Genomic DNA, 27,917 nt, shown 5'->3' with positions numbered 1-27,917 from the left:
GGCATATTGGCAAGTTTACGTTTCTCTTCAGCTGATTTAAATGTTTTTTTCAAGGTCATTTTCCTGAACTTTGTCATTTGGGATTGTATGTGCCCTCTACTATGACATTGGGCATCGGCCTTGGCAGACGACGTTGATGGCATGTTATCGTCTATGTCATGACTAGTGGCAGCAGCTTCAGTACTAGCAGGAAGTGGTTCTTGATCTTTCCCTATTTTATTTTTATCGGAGAAAGTTTGGTCCTCCATTTATGTTATATTGATATATATGTGCGGCTAAGGCGCACACAAACACAAAAAATATTTTTTTATTTTTGTTGGAGACTAGTGCACTTTGAGGGTTACACCACCCTTTAAGAAATGAGCCAGCCGGCCCTTTACTTATGGGACACAGGCGCACGCTTGGCGCTGCTCCTTTGTTGATGCACGTGCAGCTACAGCCCACATAATTCACAAACACAGAAAATATTTTTTTATTTTGTTTGGAGTGCCCTTTGGGGGTTACAGCACCCTTTGACGGACAAGCCAGCAGGCCTTTTACTTATGGGACACAGGCGCACGCTTGGCACTACTTTGTTGATGCACGTGCTGCTACTGCGCACACAATTCACAAACACAAAAAAAATTTTTTATTTTGTTTGGAGTGCCCTTTGGGGGTTACAGCACCCTTTAGCGGTCAATCCAGCTGGCCCTTTAGTTATGGGACACAGGTGCACGCTTGGCACTACTTTGTTGATGCACGTGCGGCTACTGCGCACACAATTCACAAACACAAAAAAATATATTTTTTTATTTTGTTTGGAGTGCCCTTTGGGGGTTCCAGCACCCTTTAGCGGTCAAACCAGCCGCCCTTTATTTATGGGACACAGGCGCACACTTGGCACTACTTTGTTGATGCACGTGCGGCTACTGCACACACAATTCACAAACACAAAAAAATATATTTTTTTATTTTGTTTGGAGTGCCCTTTGGGGGTTTCAGCACCCTTTAACGGACAAGCCAGCTGGCCTTTTACTTATGGGACACAGGCGCACGCTTGGCGCTGCTCCTTCGTTGATGCACGTGCAGCCACAGTGCACACAATTCACAAACACAGAAAAATGTCTTTATTTTGTTTGGAGTGCCCTTTGGGGGTTACAGCACCCTTTAGCGGTCAATCCAGCCGGCCCTTTATTTATGGGACACAAGCGCACGCTTGGCACTACTTTGTTGATGCACGTGCGGCTACTGCGCACACAATTCACAAACACAGAAAATATTTTTTTATTTGGTTTGGAGTGTACTTTGGGGGTTACAGCACCCTTTAACGGTCAAGCCAGCCGGCCCTTTACTTATGACACAGGCGCACGCTTGGCACTACTTTGTTGATGCACGTGCGGCTACTGCGCACACAATTCACAAACACATAAAATATTTTTTTATTTGGTTTGGAGTGTACTTTGGGGGTTACAGCACCCTTTAGCGGTCAAGCCAGCCGGCCCTTTACTTATGACACAGGCGCACGCTTGGCACTACTTTGTTGATGCACGTGCGGCTACTGCGCACACAATTCACAAACACAGAAAATATTTTTTTATTTGGTTTGGAGTGTACTTTGGGGGTTACAGCACCCTTTAATGGTCAAGCCAGCCGGCTCATTACTTATGACACAGGCGCACGCTTGGCACTACTTTGTTGATGCACCTGCGGCTACTGCGCACACAATTCACAAACACAGAAAAAATATATTTTTTTTAGCACTTGGGGGGAGCACCCCTGACGGACAGAGCACCCCATGGACAACACTACAGCACCCCTTTAGGACTGGGACACTGCACAGGACTTTGGAGTGGACACAGCCCCTATTGACAACTGACTGCACAACACAGTCCAGCCAGCCCCTATGGACTTTGAAGTAGTGGACACAGCCCCTATTAACAACAGCAGCACAGCACAGCACAGCACAACACTACTCTGCACTACACTACACTACACAGCCCTGCCAGCCCTAACTCCCACCCTCCCTCTTCACTGTCCACAGCTGAGTGAGAAAATAGCGCCGACGCAGGTACCTTATATAGGATCCAAAACCCGCGAGACCCGGGAAGGCAGGATGATGACGTTTTGCCTCGATTTCAGATCCGAGTTAGGCGGGAAAAGTCGAGCCTGACTCGGATCGGCCTTGGATCGGGGGGGCTCGGGGGGGTTCGGATTTCAGAAATCCGAACCCGCTCACCCCTACTCCTTAGGGTCACTGGTGTTATTAGTAATATATGTGCAGCAGTTTACTCCAAACTGGGTGGCCAATGTTACACAATACCCTCCCGTGACAGCTGTTAAATAATTTAGCACTAGTCTGTGTTGCACCAGTTCTTTATTGTAAGCTTGCAACTCCCTACCTGTATACCTGAATGTGTCATCATACATCTCGGTGATATTATCTATCACTTTAGCAAGATCTTGGATATATCTAAAATTTAGTGTACCCCGAGCGATCCTGGTGGGATCCAATGCGACTAAAACTTGAAAACCAGTTGTCTCACTAATTAACTGAGTGGCTTTATGCATGTCACCAGGTATCATATTTCTTTGGTCTCTGTGTTCATACTGTGTGTGAAGATATGGTGATGGTGTGTTTTAATGAATACCAAGCATTTCACCATGTGTAAGGGTCATAATTTCTGGAAGTAGTCTTCCCAAATAACATAACAATTACGGTACTAAGATTGGTCAGACACTCCCCTGATTTGGCATAGCACTCCTCCTCCTGACTCCACTCCATCAGCACTGCCATCAGCTCCCATCTCCTCTATCAGTCCTCCATCACAGCAACTGGGTATCCCCAAACAGATCATCATGACAGAAACTCTGGAAGAAAGAACTAGGATAACCACAGCAGTCCACTCCATTGCTGGAAGCACTGATCTACACATTTCTTTAGCTCAGGTATCTCACTGCACCTTTTAACCCTCCAGGAACAGGCTCGCAATCGACAGGTTCACGTTATCTGCCTCGACTCCACCCCGTATCTCCACCGGTTGGTTGACCTTTCTACAGTGAGTGGAATGGACCCAGGTATCTCTCTCGGTCACCTTCAACAACACCTGATACGGACTTTCCCAATGATCAGTCAAACAACCTGATCTAAAAAAATTCGGATCATAACAAATTCCCCAGGTTTGACATCATGACAGTTTGCATCAGACATGTTAGAAAATAAACATTTACAATTTCAATTGTTCTTACTCATCTTCGTGAGACACTGCACAGTAACCTCATTATCATATTTTCACATGAGGCTGCCTGTTAAACAGTATCTCAAAGGGGGACAGATAAAAAGACAGTCTGGGATGATCTTGATATTAATACCCATCACCGTACACATGTTCTGGAAGACGTCACCTGTGAAATGAGTACCCCTATCACTTTTAATAATTCTAGGGATATCATATCTGCATACAAATTCCTGCAATTAAATCCTGTTATTAATAGCTACTGCTGTAGGTAGTGTCTCAGCCCCTGGGTTTGGACAGTTTCCCAAGTACTTGACCTTAGCCTGCCATGGCTGCAATTTGTCCTTAGCAACCTTGTGTCCTGTGTGTGAGATGAAGCACAACAGTTTAGTATCATTTAAACATGGTATGAATAAAACAGGGCATAACAATAAATGTTCACATATTGTATCAGAGCACAGATCTATTGGCAGGTTGAAAAGATTGTAAACAGTCATATAAGGCCTGGGAGAAGATACTGGGGTTGTCTATGAACCCATGGAACACTCATGCCCATGTGTAGAGTACACCTCTCCCTAGGTAAGAAAAGAAAAATACTGACAGTCAGGATGTTAGGGCACAGGGAAGAAAGCAGAACAGAGATTGGGTATCAGTTACATCAATTACCATTACCAGTTTTTCCCTAGTATTCCCATCAACCTGTCTATCTGCAGACCACAAGTATGACCCGATTCCTAGCATTGGCTCCCACTCTCCAATTAAGCATTATTGGCCACAATTAGAGCTGGTGCCTGTTGGAGGTTTCCTGTATTCTGTGTATATCCCTTATGAGGGTATACAGGTACTGTCTGGTTTGGGAGTCCTACATTCTTCACTTTGCAGTACTTACTTAGGTGTCCCACTTGGTTGTAGTTAAAACATTTTTGTGAGCGGGGTGGATGAAAGGATTGTTGTGGAGGTTGAGCAGGAGGGAAAGGTGGTGGGTATGGGTAAGGATATTGAGGGAAAGGATATTGTGGGGGTATGGAGTTTGAGGGTAGTATGGGACTTGTGGCTGTGTTTGATAAGTGGGGTAGGGCTGTGTTTGCAGTGGTGTGGGATTGGTGAGGACGTGTAACTAATCAGGTGCAGGTGTGTGTGTGGGTGCAGGTGTGTCTTCTGGCTGTGATGTTACCTTCATTCCTTTTAGAGCTTGAATACTGACAGCCATTAGTTTCTCACTCTGGATCTCTCTCTTATTTGAGATGTTTTTGTCATGTTCTAGGGCGGATTCTATGAGGGTGTCTATTGTGACTCCCCTCCAGCCAGGCTGTGAGGTCTGAACCCGGGTCTTTAGGTCTTCTTTAAGGCCATCCATGAGTATAGTGACAATCATTCCCCTGTGGTGAGTGCTATCTTTAATATCTTCTAACCCAGTGTACTGGGTGATAGCCTGAGGACCCTGGTCGCAATAGACTTCTGCAGATTCACTCTCTTTTTGTTTTATAGTGAAAATTTTGTTCCAGTTAACTACTACTGGAAAATATACACACAATTGAGTTATAATACAGGAAATGTCACCTTGGTTTATTTTGTCTGTTAAGGGAACGTCACCATCCAATACACAATCTGTGATAAATTTTGTCATGTCAATATTGCGTGGTAGACAGGCCCTTAACACCACTGGCCAATCTTTATTGGTTGGCTCATGAGAACTACCCAAATTTCTCAAAAATCTTTGACATTTGGGTAGTTCCTTTTTGGGACCGGGGAAATCATTCATGATGGAATTTAGCTTTGCTCTTGTCCAAGGACAATGCATTACCACATCTCTTGTGGGCACTACTCCGTTCGCATCCGCATTCCCATTTGGAACAGTTATTGTCCGGATGGGATGCAGACCGGCCGCCCTGCTACTTTTGACCTTATTACCTGGTGGAGGTTTGAAATGGCAGACATGACAATAGGCTCATTATCCACATCATAAACATTTTCCTTATGGTTACTTAAGAGAGGGTACAAATTACTTGTTACATTTTTGTGGGTTTTTTCAATAACTGTACCTGCACCCCCATCCACATAAGGTGGTGGTGGTGCTTGTGAACTACTGGCAATACCTTCCGCAATGCTACCTTGCTGCACGTGCGTGCTGTTTTGCGGCTCGCACATATTGCAATCTAGCGCCGTGGGTGTATTTTCTGGCAATGCATTCGCAACGCTAGTTTGCGTTGCTTGCACATTTTTATACTATGCATCTTCTTCATGCTGCCACAATTTTAAACATTCATAATATTTTACCTTTTTCACTCAAGAACGCACCAAACAGATGTTAGCTCGGACATTATTCAATTTCTCCTTATCAAAACTACCAATTCTAGGAAACGGATTAACACTCTTCCTTGTCATAATAAACCATAAATCACAATACCTGGTTGCATTGGCACCGTACTTAATATGCATAATATGTCGTGCTGACCCAAGTGGCGCTTCCAACAGCAGCAAATCATTTAACATCTCTACTGTTTGCTTGGCCCCCATCCTGGGAGAGCCCTAAGTTTTTTAATAAAGATTTAAATTGGTGAAAGACAGTCTAGATACTCTCACTTACCTATGGAAGTTATGTCTAAATTTATCTTTTATTATCAGTGTGTCTTCTGGGTCCGGTTAGACCTACATGCGCCGTTTCTATTTTTTCTAAAGTTATGTCTAGATGCCTCCACTCACCTATGGAAGTTATTTCTAGATGCTCCCGCTCACCTATGGAAGAAATTTCTAGATGCTCCCACTCACCTATGGAAGAAATTTCTAGATGCTCCCACTCACCTATTATCTCTGTTTACAATCACAAGTTTCCAGTGCGGCTCAATTACAATGCTCCAGTAACCCAACCAAATTACTAAACACTGCAATCACACTGAGAGCTGGTCTCTACAACAAAGACAACATGTACACCTGCTGATGTGTACAGAATGGTAGCTACTACCGAGCACCTAGGCTAACTCCTGCACCTAGCCCTTAAGGATCATACAATACCCTTAACATTTAGGACCCGTGTTACACCCTAAACAAATACTCACAATTACACACTCTTTTTGTGTGCAGAAAAATACACGTTAACCCAGTTATTGGCAACAATTGATAATGTAACTTCAATGGCTTTGTTTAAACACGTGTCAGCACAACCGGAAGTATGTATATGCTATTGTGCGACTAGCCGCATACACAATAATGCGACTACTACACAACCATATGACTTACCCTTAGCTGCGTACACAAAAGTGCGTCTCTACTGTGTGCGCAAAAATGCCACTCAGCCGTGAACACAATACTGCGGCACCCCTTTTTAGCATGAACTTCTATCAACAAAGGAAAACAAACTTTTTCCTTTCTTGTCCCTGGATTCTAGTCAGCGTACCTTGACTCACATGATAACATATAGCGATCTTTCAGCATCAAGTGGTTGCAGGTAAACCCTGCGTGTGGCCACTCCACCCTTTGGTGAGAGATGGATAACCATATGTTTATCGTGTGAATAGGTAAGTGACCTCACTCGAGAGCCCCATCTAAGGATATTGAATTTAAACCTCTACATGCTCCTGCCTATAACCTCTACAGAATCCTGCCTATAAACCTCTACTGAATCCTGCCTATAAACCTTCTAGGTTTTTGTCGCTATTTGCGTACGCAGTCATACAGTAAATAAATGCCTTCAGACCTTGAACATGTGTTTCCAAAGCACAAAGTATTATTCAAGTAAAGTACAGTTAGTTACACACTGTGATCTAAGTACAATTTAGTGCAAAGAAATTATACAGACCAAAGATACAGTTATACATACACACACGCACTGGGACCAGTTTCCGGCATCCATAAGAAAACTCCATCAACAGCATCAGCATGAAGACTCCAGATTGGGGTCAGAACCCACATATATATACCGTTACAGAAGTAGACTATACAATAGAAAAGTTTGGCATGGTTTCATTGGTTCCAAGTGCGGGTGCATCTGTTACAGGATATTTAACAGGTTGATTCAAATGGACACAGACCAGCCTCCAACAGCCTTTGTCTCCATTTTCCCCTGCATGCAAATCTAGGCTGTTAATTTTAATAAGTACATTTTGGTGCTTTAACTTTCTACGGTCCATAAGTTGAGAATGCATGTTGCGATCTTCACACCGATGAAACCGGGAAGCTGTTGAGAAAGTGCAGATCAGTATTAAGCCTAAGATACCAAATAACCTTTGTTCACAGCATTTGTAACAAATGAATAAAACTTGAATCTTATGCATTCAGTCAAATTCAAGTGTCTGGGCCATATTACAATTGCCACAGCTACACCTGTCCACATGTGAGGTCTCTCCATTTACATGCAAAAACACCCACAGTTCCTGGTGTATTGTCTTTTCTAATTACTTTTCTCAGGAAGCTGTTTTTCTAGTTGTTTTGGTATTTTTTCTATGCAAGGTTGTCCCCAGTACATTGCCATCTGTACTTAGGGCCTGATTCAGAGGCGGACGCAAGTGGACGTTCGCTCGTTCAGCATACGAGAGAGAAAATGTAAATTCAAGCGCTCGCTCATAAGTTCGCTCGTAGCTAATCTTCCTCCCCAAAGTCTCCCAACCCCTCCTCTAGCTAATGAACAATCAAAATAGCGACCGTCCATCTCCTTTGGTTGCAGGGAATGCTCGCACAAGTCCTAACCAGAAGTGGGCCTGTCATTTATCATTTGCTTGCTATTTCATTCTGCCCACATACTGGAATCGATTCCTAGCAATCAGTATATTAATTAGCTTAATTGTTATTCACATCTTTGCAATCTGTTTTTTTTTACAATGTCAATAAACTTTATTATTGTTCGTGTGTGTCATTCCTTCAGCTGAATACGTTTGTTTGTACCAAGAGGATGGTTTTTCAAAATTCAAAGTTGTTTTGAATGCTACTATTGTTTTGTGTAAGTTTATATGCAGATTTTTCATCTTTATTAATAATATTTAAATTAGCTAACGCATGTCACTGCCTCAAACCTATAATAATTCACATTATATTTGTGAGGGTGCAGGTCACATGTCTCATACAATAACCAATACAATGCGTTCTGTTATATTTCAAAGTACATTAGTCAATCAAAATTTTTCTGGGCCCTTTATTAAAACTGTTTTTTTGGTAAAAAATCATTGCCATCATGAGAGCCGCAGCCTTTACAAGAAGAGAACTCCTGGTCCTCACAGATGTGATGGACCGGAGGATCACTGTTCTTCAAGCCTCCATCACAAACCAACACAAGCGGCTCGCCTATGCGGAGGTGATGCGCCGCCTGCGAACTTTGGGATACTGCCGCAATATCGGGCAGCTGGAAGGCGGTGGTCTGATCTCCACCGCAGGTCCCCCCACCTTTTGGTGAATTTGCATGTGGAAATTCGCGACAGTAAGTTTTTTGGGGGGGGGGTTTAAATGTAAGCCTCCCTGCGTGTGCATTTTTTCCAACTATCCCTGTTTGTTTATTTTGTACATCCCTGCATGTGCATGTTTTCCATCTATCCCTGTTTGTTTATTTTGTACATCCCTGCGTGTGCATGTTTTCCATCTATCCCTGTTTGTTTATTTTGTACATCCCTGCGTGTGCATGTTTTCCATCTATCCCTGTTTTTATTTTTTTGGAACGTTCCTTGCTTGTGCATGTTTTTCTTTTTTTCTTTTAAAATTTTGGACTGTGTAAATTGATAACAAAACCCAATAAAAAACAAACAGTAACATTTTTTATCCATCATTTAGGGGCTGAGCGCAGAGTACGACGTCGAATAAGACAACGTCGTCGCCCTCGTCCCCTATCCCCCACTCCCACCCAATCCTCCTCTCCCCAACCTTCACCAAATTCCCCCACCACCCCAGACCGCCCAGTGCCTGAGGCCCATCCCTGTCCTATTATTCCCATCCCTCCCAATTCACCCTCCCCCCTCTCTTTTCATCACCCTCCCCTCCCCCCCTCTCTTTTTATCACCCTCCCCCCCTCTAGTTTCCTCCCCCTCCACCCACAGTCAAATATCACCCTCCTCCATCAGACCAGCACTGGCCCACCTCTGAGGAGGACGATGTGGTTCCTACAGGACCAGGAATAAATATGACCGGTATGTTTGCCTTTTTAACTATGTTTTTTTTTTGGCTTTTTGGTTGATGTTGTCCTTTTGCCTGTGCATTTCCAATTTGTTAAGTATTTCTAATGTTTTGGATATATATCTTGGCAAAACAATGTCTAGGATGTTTTCCCCTTACACATATCACACATGTCCAAACACTCATACTTGTGTCTATCTATTTAACGGTACCAACAAATGTTTTGTTTTTGCCTACTTCGGCTTTTTAATTTTTGGTTTTTTATGTCTAATTTTTAAAGTTAGTATTTATATAATCTTTGTGTTTGCCATTACATTTTTTTAATGAAAAATTTAGATCTTTGTTTAAACTATAGTCTGATTTGTAAGTTGTTTGGTAACATATAAATTAAGGTGTCAGTTTAGTAATCCCTTTTTTTTTTTTAAAACCACAGAGGACCAGAGGCGTTTGCAAGCAATGCAGGACGGATTGCAAACCTTGAGGGCCCATCTCGTCGTGATGCTAGTGGTCGTTGATCACATGGTGGCGGTCCTGCGGCACCAATTTATTTTTTTTTGGACACCCTTAAAATGTTGTGACCAATAAAATATATTTGGATTTATTAAAGTCTCATTCCTTGTCTGTAAATATTAGATTCTTTAACATTACATAAGTCGACTATTGGAGCATGTTTTTTTAAGTAATGTAAATGTGTTTGTAGAAAGCTCAAGTAAGTATGTAAGCTGGCACATTAAACACCTAACAATACCAATAGGTTTGTCGAAATACCAGAGTTTTTTTTTATTTTGGGGTGGGTAATGTAAATATTCTCTAAAACCTACTTAGGCCTAGATTAGAAAACATACTGATTCACCATAATACCTTTGGTGTTTGTTTTTAGCCACAAAGCATGGTAAAATACTTTACAATTTAACACATTACAGGATTAGCCATTAAGCAAGTTTGCCTTTTTTGGACCAGGTAACACTTGCTTGTAATTTACCAAGGAAAAGTCTTTAAAAGGTTATCCAAAAATTTAATCTACACAAAAAAAATAAACAAAGTGAATTTTGTCAAGCAATTAACACAGTGAAAACACACTCCAAAAAACAACCAACACCAAAAATAACAAAACAACAACAACAATCAAGAACTGTTTGAAGAAGTAGCAGGCCAACATGAATCCCCAAATGAGGCGAAGAAATAATTGTTCCAGAAGTTATAGCCAATGTGGACACATGAAGACATTTTTTGGGATCAGGTAGTAGGCATCGTTTGTTCGGGTAATTTAATGGAATAAAAGACACCCCCCCAAAAAAGAAAAAAAAATTACAATTGGTCATTGAAATCTTACATGTCTACATTGTGTAAATTAACTACATTATTAACAAAAATTACCTAAAATATCTGGCCACCACATCATCGCGTATGGCCCGGCCCACATACTGACCTCCGACCAACCTCGGGGGGGCCATCCTCAGGCAAGGCATCCTCTGGCTGCATTGGGACACCACTCCTTATGGCAATGTTGTGAAATATCCCACACAGGACCACAATTTTCGAAACCATATCCGGCAAATACATGAGCTCGCCACCAGAGCGGTGGAGGCATCTGAATCGGCCTTTTAAAAGGCCGATACAGCGCTCCACCACCTGCCTGGTGGCTGTAAGTGTGGAATTATACTCACTTTGTGGCCCCGGTTTGGGTGTCAAATAAGGAGTGAGCAGCCAGGGCGTGCAAGGGTAACCACTGTCTCCTGTGAAAAAAAGCCAAAAAACATCAGGACCATTGTGTAACAAGCTTTGCATTGGTTGCCACAGAAGGTGTCAACTTACCCAGAAGCCACGCATCACCAGCTTGTAGGTTGTCTAATTTGTGCCAAATCCCTGATTGCCGGATGACGAAGGAATCATGTGCACTCCCGGGGAATTTGGCATTCAGGGACAGGATCTGGAGGGAGGCATCACATACTACCATTACATTCAGTGAATGAAAGTGTTTTCGGTTCCTAAAAATAGCCTCCAGCCTTGCTGGAGGCTGAAGTGGTATGTGAGTGCCATCCACAACCCCTATGATGTGTAGGAAGCCAGCTATTTGGTAAAAATTGGCCTTCGCCACACTAAGGGAACCCATATCCAATGGCATTGTAATAAAATGATGAAGGTGTTTAAAACTGGCCTCCATCACTGCCCTCAGGATCCTTGAAAAGGAGGATTGGGAGATTCCGGCAACTATTCCCACAGTGGTTTGAAAGGATCCTGAGGCACAGAAATGTAACACCGACATTAATTGCAAAGTTGTGGCCAGACTTAATGCAGATAAATACTCCGATATTAAATGTTAACTTTGACAGTGAAGTTAACGTGTCCTATTGGTTTATTTTTCAGCGTTAAGTCTGGTGTGCCCTCCCGCTTTTCCCCGTATTCAATTGAAAAATATCAAAAAATGGAAACTTGGATTTGGGAATGGCGTAAAGTTTCTCGTTTTTCCAATTTAAAAAGGTAAGAGCACCCCTAAAGTTGGAAAAACATGGTTGAACACTATGGGTACCCCCGTTTTAGCCTTTATTTGAAAGTGGGGGTTTAAAAGAGCCGCAGCATGTGTTTTGTTACCCACATTGATGAAGTGATGCAGAAGAGCACTTAGGTTATTTTTGCACATTTTTAAAGTGGGCCCATCAAATTTGGAGAAACTAAAAATGGGGATTACCATATTTTGATGTCCCTCAATTAATTTGTGTTAACATCAACATTTGGGCACCTGCCGCTATAATTATATTCTAAAAAAAACACCTGCCGCATACTTGCAGAATATTGCTGAACCTATTTCCCTATTGTTAAGAAATTGTATTTAAAAATTACATTTTGATCACCATTTTTTTTTTTTTTTGGCCTGTCCATTTTTGCTTAACCAAAAAAAAGAGGGACACGGTTCTTTTTTCACTGTACACTACTTTTATTGGTTACACATGATTGGGCAAAGAAAATAAACAACATTACTTTGTGAAACAGATGCAAAGACCAACACATCGATTTAGAAAAATAATTAAACAAACACTTACCAAAAAAAGACAAATAAACCAAAGTATGAAAACGTCACTGGGGCAAGGCCAAAAAAACTGTAAAAAAAAAAAAAAAAAAAATTAAAACACATTATAAAAAAATTACTCCGAATTTTTAAGGGGGGATTTTAAAATACTTACTGAAAAATGCGAAAGCAAAAAATTTGAAAACAAAACCGACCAGAAAATAAATAAGTAAGCAAAATTCCCAAAAAGATCACACCCAAAAAATACGCCTTCTACTACCAAAACAGCCAACAAACCACGACAACGCCAAACCTCCAACAATCATAACATGCCACCTCGACTGGAGTCATACCAAGCCATAAATAGTCTTTATTTTCCCGCACAAATTAAGGACGGACAATAGGAGCGCACAATCAATGATGCGTCCAAATAAGGAGAATAGGAGCGCACAATCAATGATGCGGCCGAATAATGCTGACGCATGTATAAAAACGTCACTGAAATCCCGAATCGGTCTGCTGTAGTTGAGTCCAAAATGACTACCGAGCAGCAAGGTACTGGCAAAGAGGCGCCAGGTAAGTATTATTGTTTTTATAATGAAAATGATGGTTTATCAATAATTTATAAAACAATATAAATTATACAAAAAAAATTCTGTTTTCCAAAAGGTGTGGAGGATGATATGGAAGAGGCTGCTGGGCCTAGTAGGCCTACAAAACCTGGCAAAAAAAAAAGGCAGCCACAATTCACAAGGAAGGAGATGGAGGTTTTGGTACAAATGTGCACTGACACCCTGCCCCAGGCCCCAAGGAATATGGGTGCAAGCCAGAAGTGGAAAATGTGGGAGGACATAGCCAGTGCTGTCAATGGGGTGAGTGAGTTGGAACGTGCAACCCGGGATGTTAAACGCCGGTAAGTACAAACTACATTTGATTAAAAAGTGTTTACAGGACAAAATACTGCAGTAATAATGCCAACTTTTTATACAACAGATGGACCGACTTCAAATATCGGCTGAAACAAAAACTTGCAGATAGGGCTAGGCATGCAAGGGGGACAGGTGGGGGTCCCACCCCTGTGTCACTTGAGCTCACTGATTTGGAGGAGCTGGCACAGGGGTGTGTGCAGGATGAGGAGGTGTTTGGCATGTCGAACATGGATACCAACATGCCAGACTTTGCGGCTCCTCATGTTGACCCAGGTAAATGTTGGAATGTTAACAACTCTGAAATATTTTTGGGAACATATCTAGATTCTAATTTGACTCTTTTCTCTTTTTTCTCACAGAGACACAGGCGGATGAGTCTGCTCCAGAGGTGAGCGTTGGCCGCAGAATTTCTTCTGGCTCTGCAGGGGAGGAAGCAATAGATCTGGCTGGGGACCCTGTGGAAGACAGTCCAAGGCCTTCCCCCTCGCAGGCAGTAGTCCTCATCACTGATCTCAATTTAAAAACGGATCAACAGACCGAGATTATGCTGAGGCTGGACGCCAATCTGTTACGGGTGGTGGACACCCTGGAGGCAAATTCTGAGGCCAACGTGCGAATTGCTAATGCCCTGGAGCAGCTCGTTCGCCACCACATGTTGGAGCCGGCCTCCCTTCCTGCCGGAACATCAGGACCCTCCACCTCTGGCACAACAACAGCCATCCCTCCAAATGTGGCTAGCCCTATGCCTAGTCCAGAGGCCACAACATCTGCCTCTGGACAGGCCAGGCGAAGGACATCCCAGACCCGTACCAGCTCACTCCCCATCCTGCCCAAATGCCCTAAAAGGCGATGACAGCACTGGCTAATTTCCCCACAATCCATTTCTGTGTTTGCCCCATATTCCTTAATGGCCAAAACCTCCCTCTCCTTTCTTGTGAATTGTTTTTAATAATTTTATTGGTTTGTGTATGAAATGCCACTTTGTTTATTTTTGTGGGCAAAAAAACAATTTATGTTTATTTCTTTCAAAACTGGTCAAAAGGTAATCCAGACAACAAAATGACAAACAAGACAACGGAAAGAAAAACATTTTTTAAATTCTAAACAATCACGGGTTTAAAAAAAAAAAAGATTTAAAAAAAAAAAAAAAAAAAAATATGACACCAAAAAATGGTTTCTTTGGCCATAAAATATTCGCTTATCAAAAAAATATGCGTACAATATTGTTTAACTACAAACCCCCCCCCCCCAAAAAAAAAAAAAGTCTGCTAATTGATTGTATTAGGCCGCAATTAGCAGCTGAGTAGTTCACCTGCGTTCGGATTTTAGCAACTAAAAAAAGGCTATTAGCGAAACACCTTACAAGCAGATTAACAATTACAAGATGATTGTTTATGTGGCCACAAATGACACATCGCCACACCATCGATGAGCCCAGAGAAGGCCGAAGAGACCATCGTCATTGCGGTAGACTATACCAGACCACAAGCTGAGCGAGCAGTGTTACTGAAAATTGGATCAGCCAGTGACATATGACTTGTTCCGTTCACATTGGCCGCTCGCATCAGATAATTTATGTACGCCCAAAAAACGCCTCGACACGCCTGCGTTTTCCCATCTCCACCCCTGTCACCGCCCCCAAAACGGACAGTTCTGTCAATCACATTTGACATGTCACTTCCTGTTTGCTGCTCGACTGAAAAATGATCGCAATCAGCCGTATGCACATGCGCACTGTTACACCGACGCATGCGTGGTTGTACAACATCGGATCGCTACGAGCAAACGTCCGCTTACGAGCGGCTCTGAATGAGGGCCTTAGCTTGTGAGTTGTAACTTAAAATGGCGCTGGGAGATCAGTCACTGTTCATACCTTGATAAAGGGACGGGTGTGTCCCGAAACGTTGGTGTGGTATTGTGTAACATGATTACATTAATATATTAATTTTTTTGCAAAGTCTCCTGAGTGCCGTCGCTTGTTTGTATCGACTATTCTATATATATATATATATATATACAGTACCAGTCAAACGTTTGGACACACCTTTTCATTCAATGGTTTTTGTTTATTTAAATTATTTTCAACATAGATTAATACTGAAGACATCAAAACTATGAAAGAACACATATGGAATTATGTTGTAAACAAAACAGTGTTAGACAAATCAAAATATGTTTTATGTTTTAGATTCCTCAAAGTAGCCCCCTTTTACTTGGATGACAGCTTTGCACACTATTGGCATTCTCTCAATCAGCTTCATGAGGTAGTCTACTGGAATGGTTTTCAACAGTCTTGCAGGAGTTTCCAGAGGTGCTGGGCACTTGTTGGCTGCTTTTCCTTCACTCTGCGGTCCAACTCATCCAAAACCAGCTCAATTGGGTTTAGGTAGGGTGATTGTGGAGGCCAGGTCATCTGATGCAGCACTCCATCACTTTCCTTCTTGGTCAAGTAGCCCTTACATAGCCTGGAGGTGTGTTTAGGGTTATTGTCTTGTTGAAAAACAAATTATGTTCCCAGTAAGCGCAAACCAGATGGGATGGCATGGCGCTGCAGAATGCTGTGGTAGCCTTGCTAGTTAAGTGTGCCTTGAAATTTGAATAAATCACAAACCGTGTCACCAGCAAAGCACCATCAGACCTCCTCCTCCATGCTTCACAGTGGGAACCACACATGCAGAAATCATCCGCTCTATTCTCTGCATTTCACAAAGACACGGCGGTTGGAACCAAAAATCTCAAATTTGGACTCATCAGACCAAAGTACAGATTTCCACTGGTCTAATGTCCATTCCTTGTGTTTCTTGGCCCAAGCAATTCTCTTCTTCTTCTTCTTGTTCATCATCAATAGTGGCTTCTTCGCAGCAATATGACCATGAAGGCATGATTCACGCAGTCTCCTCTGAACAGTTGATGTTGAGATTTGTCTGCTACTTGAACTCTGTGAAGACTTTATGTGGTCTCTAATCTGAGGTGCTGTTAAGTAGCGGTTTCTGAGGCTGGTAACTCTAATGAACTTATCCTCTGCAGCAGAGGTAACTCCTGGTCTTCCTTTCCTGGGGTGGTCCTTGTTAGAGCCAGTTTCATCATAGTGTTTGATGGTTTTTGCAACTGCACTTGAGGATACATTCAAAGTTCTTGAAATTTTCCAAATCGACTGACTTTCATGTCTTAAAGTAATGATGGACTGTCGTTTCTCTTTACTGAGTTGAGTGGTTGTTGCCATAATATGGATTACAACAGTAGTCAAATAGGGGTGTCCAATGTATACTAACCCTACCTCTGCACAACACAACTGATGGTCTCAAACACATTAAGAAGGCAAGTAATTCCACAGAATGACTCTTGACAGGGCACACCTGTTAATTCAAAACCATTCCAGGAAACTAACTCATGAAGCTGATTGAGATAATGCCAAGAGTGTGCAAAGCTGTCATCAAAGCAAAAGGCGGCTACTTTGAGGAATCAAAAATATAAAACATATTTTGATTTGTTTAACAGTTTTTTTACAACATAATTCCATATGTGTTCTTTCATAGTTTTGATGTCTTCAGTATTAATTTACTATGTTGAAAATAATTTAAATAAACAAAAACCATTGAATGAGAAGATGTGTCCAAACTTTTGACTGGTACTGTATCTATCTATCTATCTATCTATCTATCTATCTATCTATCTATATATATTGTGATAGGATCACTGGTAAAGTGGTCTGTGGCAGGTACATTTGTCCCAGATTCCTGTCTTCTGTGTTTTAAACCCCCAGGAGAAAGTCTGCAGTGTAGCAGGCTTGAGTTTCGGCTTTTTGAAAAGCCGGTTTGGGACCTGGGGGTTGTGGGTGAGAGGAGAGGGAGGGCTCCACCCACGGCCACTCCAGGTTTTGGTTCTCGCAGCCTGGTAACAGGCTTGTTAGTTTTCCACCTGAGAGTGGCCAATATAAGCCTAGTGTGTTTAGGGCTGAGTGTCTCACCTGGAAGAGCAGACAGGGAGTTTGCTCAGAGACACTGGAAAACCTAACTGTGAGTGCTGTGCTGTGCCTTGTTTGCTGGTGAGGGCATTAGGTCCTGCAAGGTTCTGGTAGTGAGGGAACCACCTGTAAAGTTAGAGCCCGGCCAGGGCTAGGTTTTATGTTTATGGTTTCTTTTGTTGTTTCTGTTTTGCATGATAAAGACTGGCGCCGACCAGCTTGTACTCACTTCCAGACTGGTGTGCTGCTTCCCTGCTGCTGTGTGTGTGTAAGGAAGGAGTCCCCTACCCAGGAGAGGGACCTCCTAATCTGACTGTGTCACAATATGGTGGAGAATGCGGGCATCCACACACTGAAGTTGCAGCGAGAGGAAAACTTTCCATTTAAAAATTAAAGGGACAGACACCCAATTTGTGAGTGTGGAAATAACACTGTGTCCTTGGAGTCCCATAGAGGAGGCGTCAGCCAATGCTCAGAGAGGCAAGGTTCAGCTTCCAACCTACACCCCAGGACAAAATGGAGGACATTATTAAGGCCTTGCTCCAAGCTACAACAGCTCAGCAGGAATCTACCAGAGCTCAGCAGGAGACGAACAAACTTCAGCAGGAATCTACCTGGGCTCAGCAGGAATCTACCAGGGCTCAGCAGGAATCCACCAGGGTGCAACTGTTGGCCTTGGAGACAGCCCAGAGGCAACAACAGGTCGCCATCGAGGAAACCCGCCAGGCCTTAGCGGATAACAGCCAGGCCATAAGAGAGGTGGTACAGCACCTGGTCGCCCGGCCCAGAGATGTTACTACTGGTCCTCCCACCACCACTCACTCCATACGAGCCAGTCACTTCCTCCAAAAGATGACTTCGGGCGATTATGTGGAGGCCTATCTCGCCGCATTTGAAAGAACGGCCGAAAGGGAGAGTTGGCCCCAGGAGCAGTGGGCAAGTCTGGTGGCACCTTTTTTGTCTGGGGAGCCACAAAAAGGCCTATTTCGACATATGCCTGGCTGATGCCAAGGACTATAAAAAACTAAAACAGGAGATCCTAACTCGCTTGGGAGTCACCACCTTTGTTCGTGCCCAACGGGTCCACCGCTGGGAGTTCCATAAGGACAAGCCTCCACGTTCACAGATGCATGACCTCGTCCATCTGCCTCAAAATGGCTACAGCCCAAGACGCTGATGGGACCACAGATCGTGGAAAGGGTCGTGATGGACCGGTACCTGCGATCATTACCTGTGACTCTGCGCAAGTGGGTGAGCCATGCAGACCCTAAGTCTGCGGACCAGTTGGTCGAGCTGGTGGAGAGGTACGTGGCGGCTGAGGAGCTGATGAGTATGCCCCACCGAGCCCCGATGGCGCACCGGCAAACTCCCACAGACACTGGTAAGACTGTTCCAGGGGAGAAGGGTGCTGGGCAGTGGAATGTACCTCAGACTGAGGGTGTAGAACCTGGAGACAGGCCTGCCAGGCCGGGAAGGTTCTTGCCCCGTAAACGACTAGACATTAAGATGACTCAGTGTTTCCGATGTGGTGGCTTCGGCCATATTGCCGCATATTGTTCACTTACAACTGAACCTATGCAATGTGATACTGCTCATGTCTACCACAGGGGGTCGTTCTTTGCACAGATAGCCTGTACGGCTGACCGGCAGGCTGAGACTGATAAGCACATGTGTGTACTCACTGTAGATGGCAACCGAGTAGAGGCACTGTTAGACTCTGGTAGCTTGGTGACACTTATAAAAGTTGAGCTGGTGAACCCCTTGTGGCATGAGGGGAAAACTGTTGGTGTGACCTGCATACATGGGGATACTCGATATTATGTTACTGCCGAGGTGAACATCGAGACACCATGTGGTTCTGCTATAGTTTCTGTAGGTTTGGTGCATGGTCTGATGTACGATGCAATATTGGGGTGAGACTTTGCTCACTTCTGGAAGTTGTAGGAAAGCTGTTTTGTTCCAGAGATGAACAACCCCGATCCATTTGAGAAGGTTGTCGATGTAGTGGAGGAGGGAGTTTCTTCTGAGTCAGAGTTATTCCCTTTTTCTACTAGATTGGCGAACTAGAGAATGCGGAGCGTGACGGTGGCCCGCCAACTGATGTGCCTCCCATTGAGGTGGGAAGTGTTGTTGGGCCAGGTGATCGTATGCCTGATTTAGAGGTCAGAAGAGAGGTCATTGCCGTGGAGCAGTTGAATGACCCTACTTTGGTAAAAGCCAGGGAGAATGTAAAAGTAGTTGATGGTAAACCCGTAGACCCTGATAGTGCTTTGTCCTATCCCCACATGGCAATGTGGCAGGATTTGCTATATCAGGTGACTAAGAAGGGGGAAGATGTTGTGGAACAACTAATAGTTCCCAAAGCCTACAGAAGAACAGTGTTGGATCTGGCCCATGGTCATATAACGGCAGGCCATCTAGGGGTAGAGAAAACCACTGAGCGAATAATGCAGAGGTTTTTCTGGCCCGGGCTTCATAAAGAGGTATCTGACTTTTGCGCATCCTGCCCTGAGTGTCAGTATCATGCTCCCAGGCCACATTTTAAGGGTCCACTAGTTCCATTGCCTATTATAGAGGTGCCGTTTGAAAGAATAGCGATGGATTTGGTTGGACCCTTAATGAAGTCTGCCTGGGGACACCAGTATATTCTGGTCATAATGGATTACGCTACCAGGTACCCGGAAGCGATCCCGTTGCGCAATACGTCAACCAAGACCATTGCCAGAGAGCTAGTTCATGTCTTTAGCAGGCTGGGTATACCTAAGGAGATACTAACTGACCAGGGTACACCGTTTATGTCCAAAGTCATGAAAGAGTTATGCCGCCTGTTCAAAATCGAACAGTTAAGAACTTCGGTTTATCACCCCCAAACCGATGGGCTGTTCGAGAGGTTTAACAAGACGTTAAAACACATGCTTAGGAAAGTGGTCGACAAGGATGGTAGGGATTGGGATTACTTATTGCCGTATTTATTGTTGGCCATAAGAGAAGTTCCCCAGTCCTCCACCAGGTTTTCACCCTTCGACTTGTTGTATGAGAGACACCCAAGGGGGTTACTAGACATTGCCAAAGAGACATGGGAGGGGCAGTCTAGTCCTTATAAAATGGTGATTGAGTATGTTTCTCAAATGCAGGAGACAATTGCTGCGGTAGTGCCGATAGTGAGAGAACAGGCACAGCAGAGGGAATACAACTGCAATGCTCGGTTACACAGCTTTGCTCCTGGGGACAGAGTGTTAGTATTGGTTCCCACTGTGGAAAATAAACTTTTGGCTAAATGGCAAGGGCCCTTTGAAATCTTAGAAAGAGTGGGGCAGGTCAATTACAAAGTTTACCAGCCGGGGAAAAGAAAGCCGGAACAGATATACCATATAAATCTGTTAAAGCCCTGGAAAGATAGAACGGTACTGTCGGCCGTCCGAGACCCTCCAGTAAGTCCAGGGCCCTTAGTTCCCGAAGTGACAGTGGCAAAAACCCTGTCGGCAATTCAACAACAATAGGTCTTGAAGTATTTCTGATTAGAAATAGGGTGCTGTACTCTGATGTACCTGGGAAAACCTCGGTCATTAAACATGACATCATCACTGACCCAGGGGTTAAAGTTAATCTAAAGCCCTATAGGTTACCAGAAGCACAAAGAGAATCAGTGTCGAAAGAAATTAAAAATATGCTAGAGTTAGGGGTTATTGAAGAATCACATAGTGAATGGTCAAGTCCCATTGTGTTGATTCCAAAGCCCGACGGGAGTGTGCGTTTCTGCAATCACTTCCGAAAGTTGAACAGTGTTTCAAAATTCGATGCCTACCCGATGCCAAGAGTGGATGAACTGATTGAGAGACTAGGGACGGCAAGGTATTTAACCACTCTTGACCTAACCAAAGGGTATTGGCAAGTACCGTTAACCGAGAGCGCCAAACAAAAGACAGCTTTTTCAGCGCCAGAGGGCTTGTTTCAGTACAAGATGTTGCCCTTCGGGCTACATGGGGCACCTGCTACCTTTCAAAGAATGATGGACAGGATTCTAAGGCCCCATAGACGGTATGCGGCTGCTTATCTGGATGACGTGGTCGTTCATAGTACTGATTGGCAGTCTCACTTACCCAGGGTACAAGCAGTGTTGGACTCCATCTATAAGGCAGGTTTGACAGCCAACCCAAAAAAGTGTTGTCTAGGCATGGAGGAAGTAAAATATCTGGGATACACCATTGGCAGAGGCCTGATAAAGCCTCAGCTCAGTAAAGTTGATGCCATACAAAACTGGCCACGGCCTCTGAATAAGAAGCCTTCTTGGGAATTATAGGGGTACTACAGGAGGTTTATACCCAACTTTGCCACCATGGCAGTCCCACTGACTGACCTGACCAAAGGCAAACAAAAAGTCATGGTAGAATGGAGTCCTGAGGCAGAGAAAGCTTTTCAGGAGTTGAAAGTAGTGTTGTGTTCCCAACCAGTCCTGATGACTCCTAATTTTGAAAGGGAATTCATAGTACAAACCGATGCATCAGAAGTAGGTGTAGGAGCGGTCCTGTCCCAGAACAAGGAGGGTGAGGAACACCCTATTTTCTATCTTAGCAGAAAGTTGAATGTACATGAGAGAAACTATGCCACACTGGAGAAGGAGGCGTTGGCCATAAAGTGGGCGTTAGAGGCTCTCAGGTACTACTTGGTCGGAAGAAAGTTCAAATTGATCACTGACCATGCCCCTCTGAAGTGGATGTCTGAAAATAAGGACAGTAATGCGAGAATTACAAGATGGTTCTTGGCGTTACAAACTTTTACATTTTCAGTGGAACACAGGCCAGGAAGCCAGCTGGTCAATGCTGATGCGTTGTCACGCGTTCATTGTTTGGGGGCATCAGTTGTTCCGCCCCACAGGTCGAAACAAAGGGGGGGGTATATGTGATAGGATCACTGGTAAAGTGGTCTGTGGCAGGTACATTTGTCCCAGATTCCTGTCTTTTGTGTTTTAAACCCCCAGGAGAAAGTCTGCAGTGTAGCAGGCTTGAGTTTCGGCTTTTTGAAAAGCCGGTTTGGGACCTGGGGGTTGTGGGTGAGAGGAGAGGGAGGGCTCCACCCACGGCCACTCCAGGTTTTGGTTCTCACAGCCTGGTAACAGGCTTGTTAGTTTTCCACCTGAGAGTGGCCAATATAAGTCTAGTGTGTTTAGGGCTGAGTGTCTCACCTGGGAAAGCAGACAGGGAGTTTGCTCAGAGACACTGGAAAACCTAACTGTGAGTGTTGTGCTGTGCCTTGTTTGCTGGTGAGGGCATTAGGCCCTGCCAGGTTCTGGTAGTGAGGGAACCACCTGTAAAGTTAGAGCCCGGCCAGGGCTAGGTTTTATGTTTATGGTTTCTTTTGTTGTTTCTGTTTTGCACAATAAAGACTGGCGCCGACCAGCTTGTACTCGCTTCCAGACTGGTGTGCTGCTTCCCTGCTGCTGTGTGTGTGTAAGGAAGGAGTCCCCTACCCAGGAGAGGGACCTCCTAATCTGACTGTGTCACAATATATATATATATATATATATATATATATATATATATATATATATATATACTAATATTATAAGAATGTTGTGTGTGTATGTTTGTCCCAGGTTGGCGCACAAATTACCGAATGGATTTTCATGAAAACTGCATCATTTGGTTGTGGAAACTCCTAGAAATAACCTGCAATTGTTTTATTTCAGTTTGTCAAGTTAAAGCTGAGCAATAACAACAACAATATGTATGTATCAACAATGCATGAGGTAGGTGTGGCACATGCGCGAGTCCGGTAAGGGTTGGGGGGAGAGGTGCTTTGGGCCCGCATTCAACTGAATAGGATAAGCTGCAGAGCAGTCTGTGCACAGGGCACATAGTGACATTGGTGTGAATGGGTCACCTCAAATTAAAAAATGTTGGCAGAAGAGATTTCTTCATGGGTGAAGCATAGCTAGTATGCCTACAGTATATATTTACAGTAAGGGTAGATGGAAGTCACATAGGTATAGGCAATATGTATGGCTTCATGTATGGCCTAAAAGCCTAGAGATAAAAAAGTGCTGTTCATAAACATTAAAGAAACAAAAAAATGTGGTATTACATGTTACATCGTTACATTTTCTAGGTCCTGTACCCATTAAAGTGTGGATGTGCAGCACTCAGAGCACAGTACACAGGAATAAGGGAGGCAAGACTGCAGTTTTGACAGAATCTGCGAATTGATACGGGACAGGCAGTTTATCTACTAACGCTCCTGCAATACTCCCTCAAACACACCTATATAATTGTTGGCCCGATCACCCGATATCGGGGTTAATAGGCCGATGATTGCATTGGTGTATACTTATTTTAAAACTAAGGAGGTTCCAAGGCTTAAGTGGGGATGAATTATGTATAGCTGTGGTACGATTGTAAATTAAGCAGACAAATGCCACAGAAGGTTCAATGTAAAAAGTGTAGTGGTTGAGGTGTAAATTAGGTTGTATGCCTACAGATTTCAATTATGTATATCTGATACAACAACAGTTGTAAGTTAGTAAACTAGGATTTGCTAATTACACATTGTGATTACTGCATATAATGGTTTGGTCAACATCTATACATACTGTAGTATAAGCTACAGTCCCTGGTAGGCGTCTGTCTAATCTCGAGAACCACTGGGTGGATTTTTATGCATTTTCCACTATTCTATAGAGCATTTGTCGAGGAAGGTTTAGGTTTATGAAACATTAATGTATGACAAAAGGGAGCCGAGCAGTGACGATTTTAGTGCAGCAAGTCAATGAAAAAATGCACGTCCGTGCCATTTATTGGCTTAGGCTGCCAAAACCATTAAAGATATATCACAATGGTGGACTTTAATTTATATCAAATAGAGATGGATACGTATTATCCGGTTTTCCAGAAAAAATTATGTAAGCACTATTTGCTAGAACAGAATGTCAGTGTTCCCCTTTTATTGCCATTCCTATTTGGGGATGTAGTCGGCATCAGGGTGGTTAGGATGCCAGCAGTCAGAATCCTGGCATTGGAATCCCGACAGCAGTCTGAACCCTGGCTCCAGAATCCCGATGGTGGGTAAAGGGTTAGAGGTTAGGCTGTGGGAGGGCAGGGTTAGTATGCAGTGGGGAGGGTTAGGGTTAGGCTGCAGGAAATGTGGGTTTGGGGGAAAGTAAGGGTTAGTACACTTACAAAGGTCTGGCAGGATTCTGACTGTCGGGATGCCGCTGTTGGTATTCTGACTTTTGACATCCTGACCACTGAGATCCCATACGCAACTCTTTCATTTATGTGAAAATCTATTCTTTATTTTAAAAGTAGTCCAATTCCCAGTAAGAGTCTGCTTTGGCATGACAATAAATAAAGCACAAGGACAGGCAATTAACGTGGCTGAAGTTGACCTAAGTGGAGACTGTTTTGCTCATGGACAACTTTACTTGGCCTTTTTGTGTATTACATTAAAACTAAATCTTTTTGTGATGACATCAGGAGTAAAAATGACTAATGTTGTCTACAAGGTCTAGCAATGCCTATCTCAGGTAAAAAAGACTATCGCCGTAAATTCAAAATTGCTCCAGTGCGAAGTCGGGGCGGGTCGCTAATTCATTATATATGAAACTATAGATTGTATTTACCTGTGATATTTTCCCCAGGGCTATAGGTGGTTTTAGCCAGGGATAAAATATAAAGTGAGGAGGAGGTTTGGGTGGAGGCACCATGATTAGGTATCATTGATACGCATGAATCTGTAACTTTGCCATTTGGATAGGCATAAATACAAATGGGAAGACATGTGATGAGTAGAATGGCGATATTTTGTAAGAATCTATCCATCTGTTGAGAAAAGTGTATATATATTACAATATGTTTTATATTGGTACAGTTAATAAATTAATGATTTTCAATACTTTGTAAATTAAACTCTAGGCTAAATAGACTTTTTATGTAAATTAAAACAAAAATATTATTTGAAAACTTTGTTAATAATTACCTCAAAATATAATGTATGGCAGAACGTTGTGTTTATAAATATGGGATCAGGTCAGAATGACACCAGGGTCTGAATGTTAACCGTCAAAATGTCAACATGAAAAATGTTGACATTTACAAATGTTCACTTAAACATAATGTCGACATTTAGCATGTCGACAGCAGAATGTTGACAGTAAATTTTTACGATATTTTTAAGGTTAGTGTTAGGTGTAGACTGAAATATGCGAAATAAACTGTACAGTATGTCGACATTCTGGTGTCGATATGTTAAATATTGACATTATGAATATGTCGACTTCTTTAAAATGTAAAACTCGACACATTGCTTGTCGAACTAATGCCCATGTTGACACGATGGTTGACATTCAGAATTTGTCAACATTTGGAATGTCGACTTTTCCTACAGTACCACTCCCATAGTAATATAATACTTTTTGTCACTGTAACAGTGTTCAATATAAGAAAAATGATACCAAATATTTGAAATAAGAATCAGGGGTAAGACAGTATATTTCATGGCAATTAAGTTTTAAACATATGAGCTGTTCCTAATAGTGGTCTCACCTGTCAACCCCACAAAAAATAAACAAATAAAAATCTTGAATTGCTTATCTCAGTAGACTCCAAACATAGTATAGATACTTATATGCATACCATCTAGATAAATATCCAAACAAGGAGCGCTAAACACAGAATGTATAAAAAAATAGATTTTTAATATATACGATAAACACACAATAAAACACCTAATATACACACAATTTATCTCCATACTGGTAAGAGAACATGTTATACTACTGTTAAAGTTGCAAAAAAAATATGATGAGATCACATCAGCAGGAGGTGTCCCTAACCCATACCAATGTGAGTGTATGACCGTAATTACAATATCTCGGAGCCTCATTCAGAGGCGGTCGTTAGATGCAAGCTGTCGCTCTGAAATCAGGGCGGCCGCTTGCATCCTGAACGGCCGCCTCCTTGTCCATCGTTAAGCTGTGGGTTAACACCCACAGCTCTAACGACCGACATGGGTGATGGTCGCGATGGTCAAGACCATCGCGACCAACGGGGCTTATGACCAGACCCTAGGGTAGGGTCTGGGCACTCATAAGCCCCAGGGAGCTTCCTGCTCTGTTTGAGCAGGAAGTTCCCCACTGACATCAGCAATGATGTCAGTGGGGCGGCCCCCAAACGGCAAGCGTTCCGACTGGAAACCCTCCGTTTGGCCGGGCACGCCCCCGGCCCACCCAGCAAATGGGGCGAGCTGTCACTCAACATCGACAGCTCGCCCCATCTGCTACGAGACCCCTAACGATGGAGCGCCCGTCGTTAGCCGGGTCTCGCACATGTACACGACAGAGCCGGCTCCATCGTGCGCATGCGCTGTGGGGCAACATCGAATCGGTTGTGAGCACTCAGCGCTCACGACTGACTCTGAATGAGCTCCTCGATCCCTGATTAAAGTTAAATATTTGATCAATAGGTCTTAATTGACCAATTATACAATAAAAGTCTGTCGGAGCCCAATAGTAATTAGATAGAAAAATTCTTTATAGAGATCCAAACAGATGTATTTATTTGGAATGTTAGTCTTGAGCTAAATGTCCATATGCATATTGCTGAGATCACACTATTTAGCTGGTATGCAGATTTTAAGGCTGTCCCGTTAGACCAAGGTGCAGTGTTCTGATCATATGCACCTGAACGGATGGAGAACTGCTAACCATTAGTAGACTTGCATGGTAATGTAGTGTTCTATTTGGAGACGCTCCAACATAGCTGATACATTTAGCTTGCTGCTTATAGGTGTCAAAAGATTTGAAATGATCTTATTCTTAGATTGACCAATCGGATTCCATTATCTATTAAACAAAAATCTAAATCACCTATACCAAATATTTCACATATGAATAGTCAAAACATTATCTTCCCCTTTACGTTCATTCCATACATGTCTGTAGAGGTTATGTGAACTTCTTTTTTACGTTTCTTCTATGTTCTAGGAAACGAATATTCAAACTACATGTAGTTCAATACATTTATTGAATTCCACATATGCAAGATATCACATATACTGCATCACATAAGTGGAAGAACAGTTGACAAAATGTTTAATGTTAAACTTCTATTTTAGAGAATGAGAATGGAATTCAGATTTCCTATGTTCAATAAAATTACACGTAATGCATCTGTTCTTACCACATTTGTAGCAACCTTTTAAATTAATTGGTAGCCACATATCATTACACAGATTTGTTTCTGTCCCTCCATTCTCACCCTTATTGGGTTTCTTGTAATGAAAAAACTAGGGGCTACTTTATTCTTAAGATTTTGTGACTTTTTAAACATCACTTTGGCATGAGTTTCCAAATATGGTGATAATATTTTCTGCACTCGAGAAAATTGTCTTGTTTGAGTGTCATAGACTTGTAGCCAAAGTTATGTCCTATTCTGAGATTTCTGAGATGTGCATATGATGTGGAGACACCATGTCACAAACCACTTTTCTCTGCTCTGCCGCCGAGCCACTTACCTGACACCCCACTCCATGCTCTGGCTCCGTGGCAAATCTTCAGCAAGTCTGGGCACCTTCTGTCCAGTTGTGGTGGCTGCTTCCGCTCTCTGTGGCTTTCAGCAGGCTCTTCGGCATCCATGAGTGGCATCCCCACTGGCGCCAGCTGCTGGGCACTGCCATGACAGTCTGGATCAGGTAACCATATCCCCACCAATGGAAGACTA

The 27,917-nt window shown here is 43.1% G+C and overlaps 1 protein-coding gene across 1 annotated transcript in view; it reads right to left on the bottom strand.

The window, feature by feature from the left end:
- The window catches only part of LOC148436147 (uncharacterized), a 200,764-nt gene that overhangs the window by 61,224 nt on the left and 111,623 nt on the right, over positions 1–27,917 (bottom strand). Inside the window, exon 5 of the mRNA XM_088465268.1 lies at positions 24,821–25,019. Coding sequence (XP_088321394.1) covers positions 24,821–25,019 — 199 coding nt within the window. The remainder of the gene's footprint in view (positions 1–24,820; positions 25,020–27,917) is intronic.

This window comes from Taudactylus pleione, unplaced genomic scaffold (assembly GCF_031769625.1).
Source record: "Taudactylus pleione unplaced genomic scaffold, aTauple2 ptg001942l, whole genome shotgun sequence".
Classification (NCBI taxonomy): domain Eukaryota; kingdom Metazoa; phylum Chordata; class Amphibia; order Anura; family Myobatrachidae; genus Taudactylus; species Taudactylus pleione.
The sequence above is the reverse complement of the archived record's forward strand: the minus strand, read 5'-3'. Positions and strand labels throughout refer to the sequence as shown.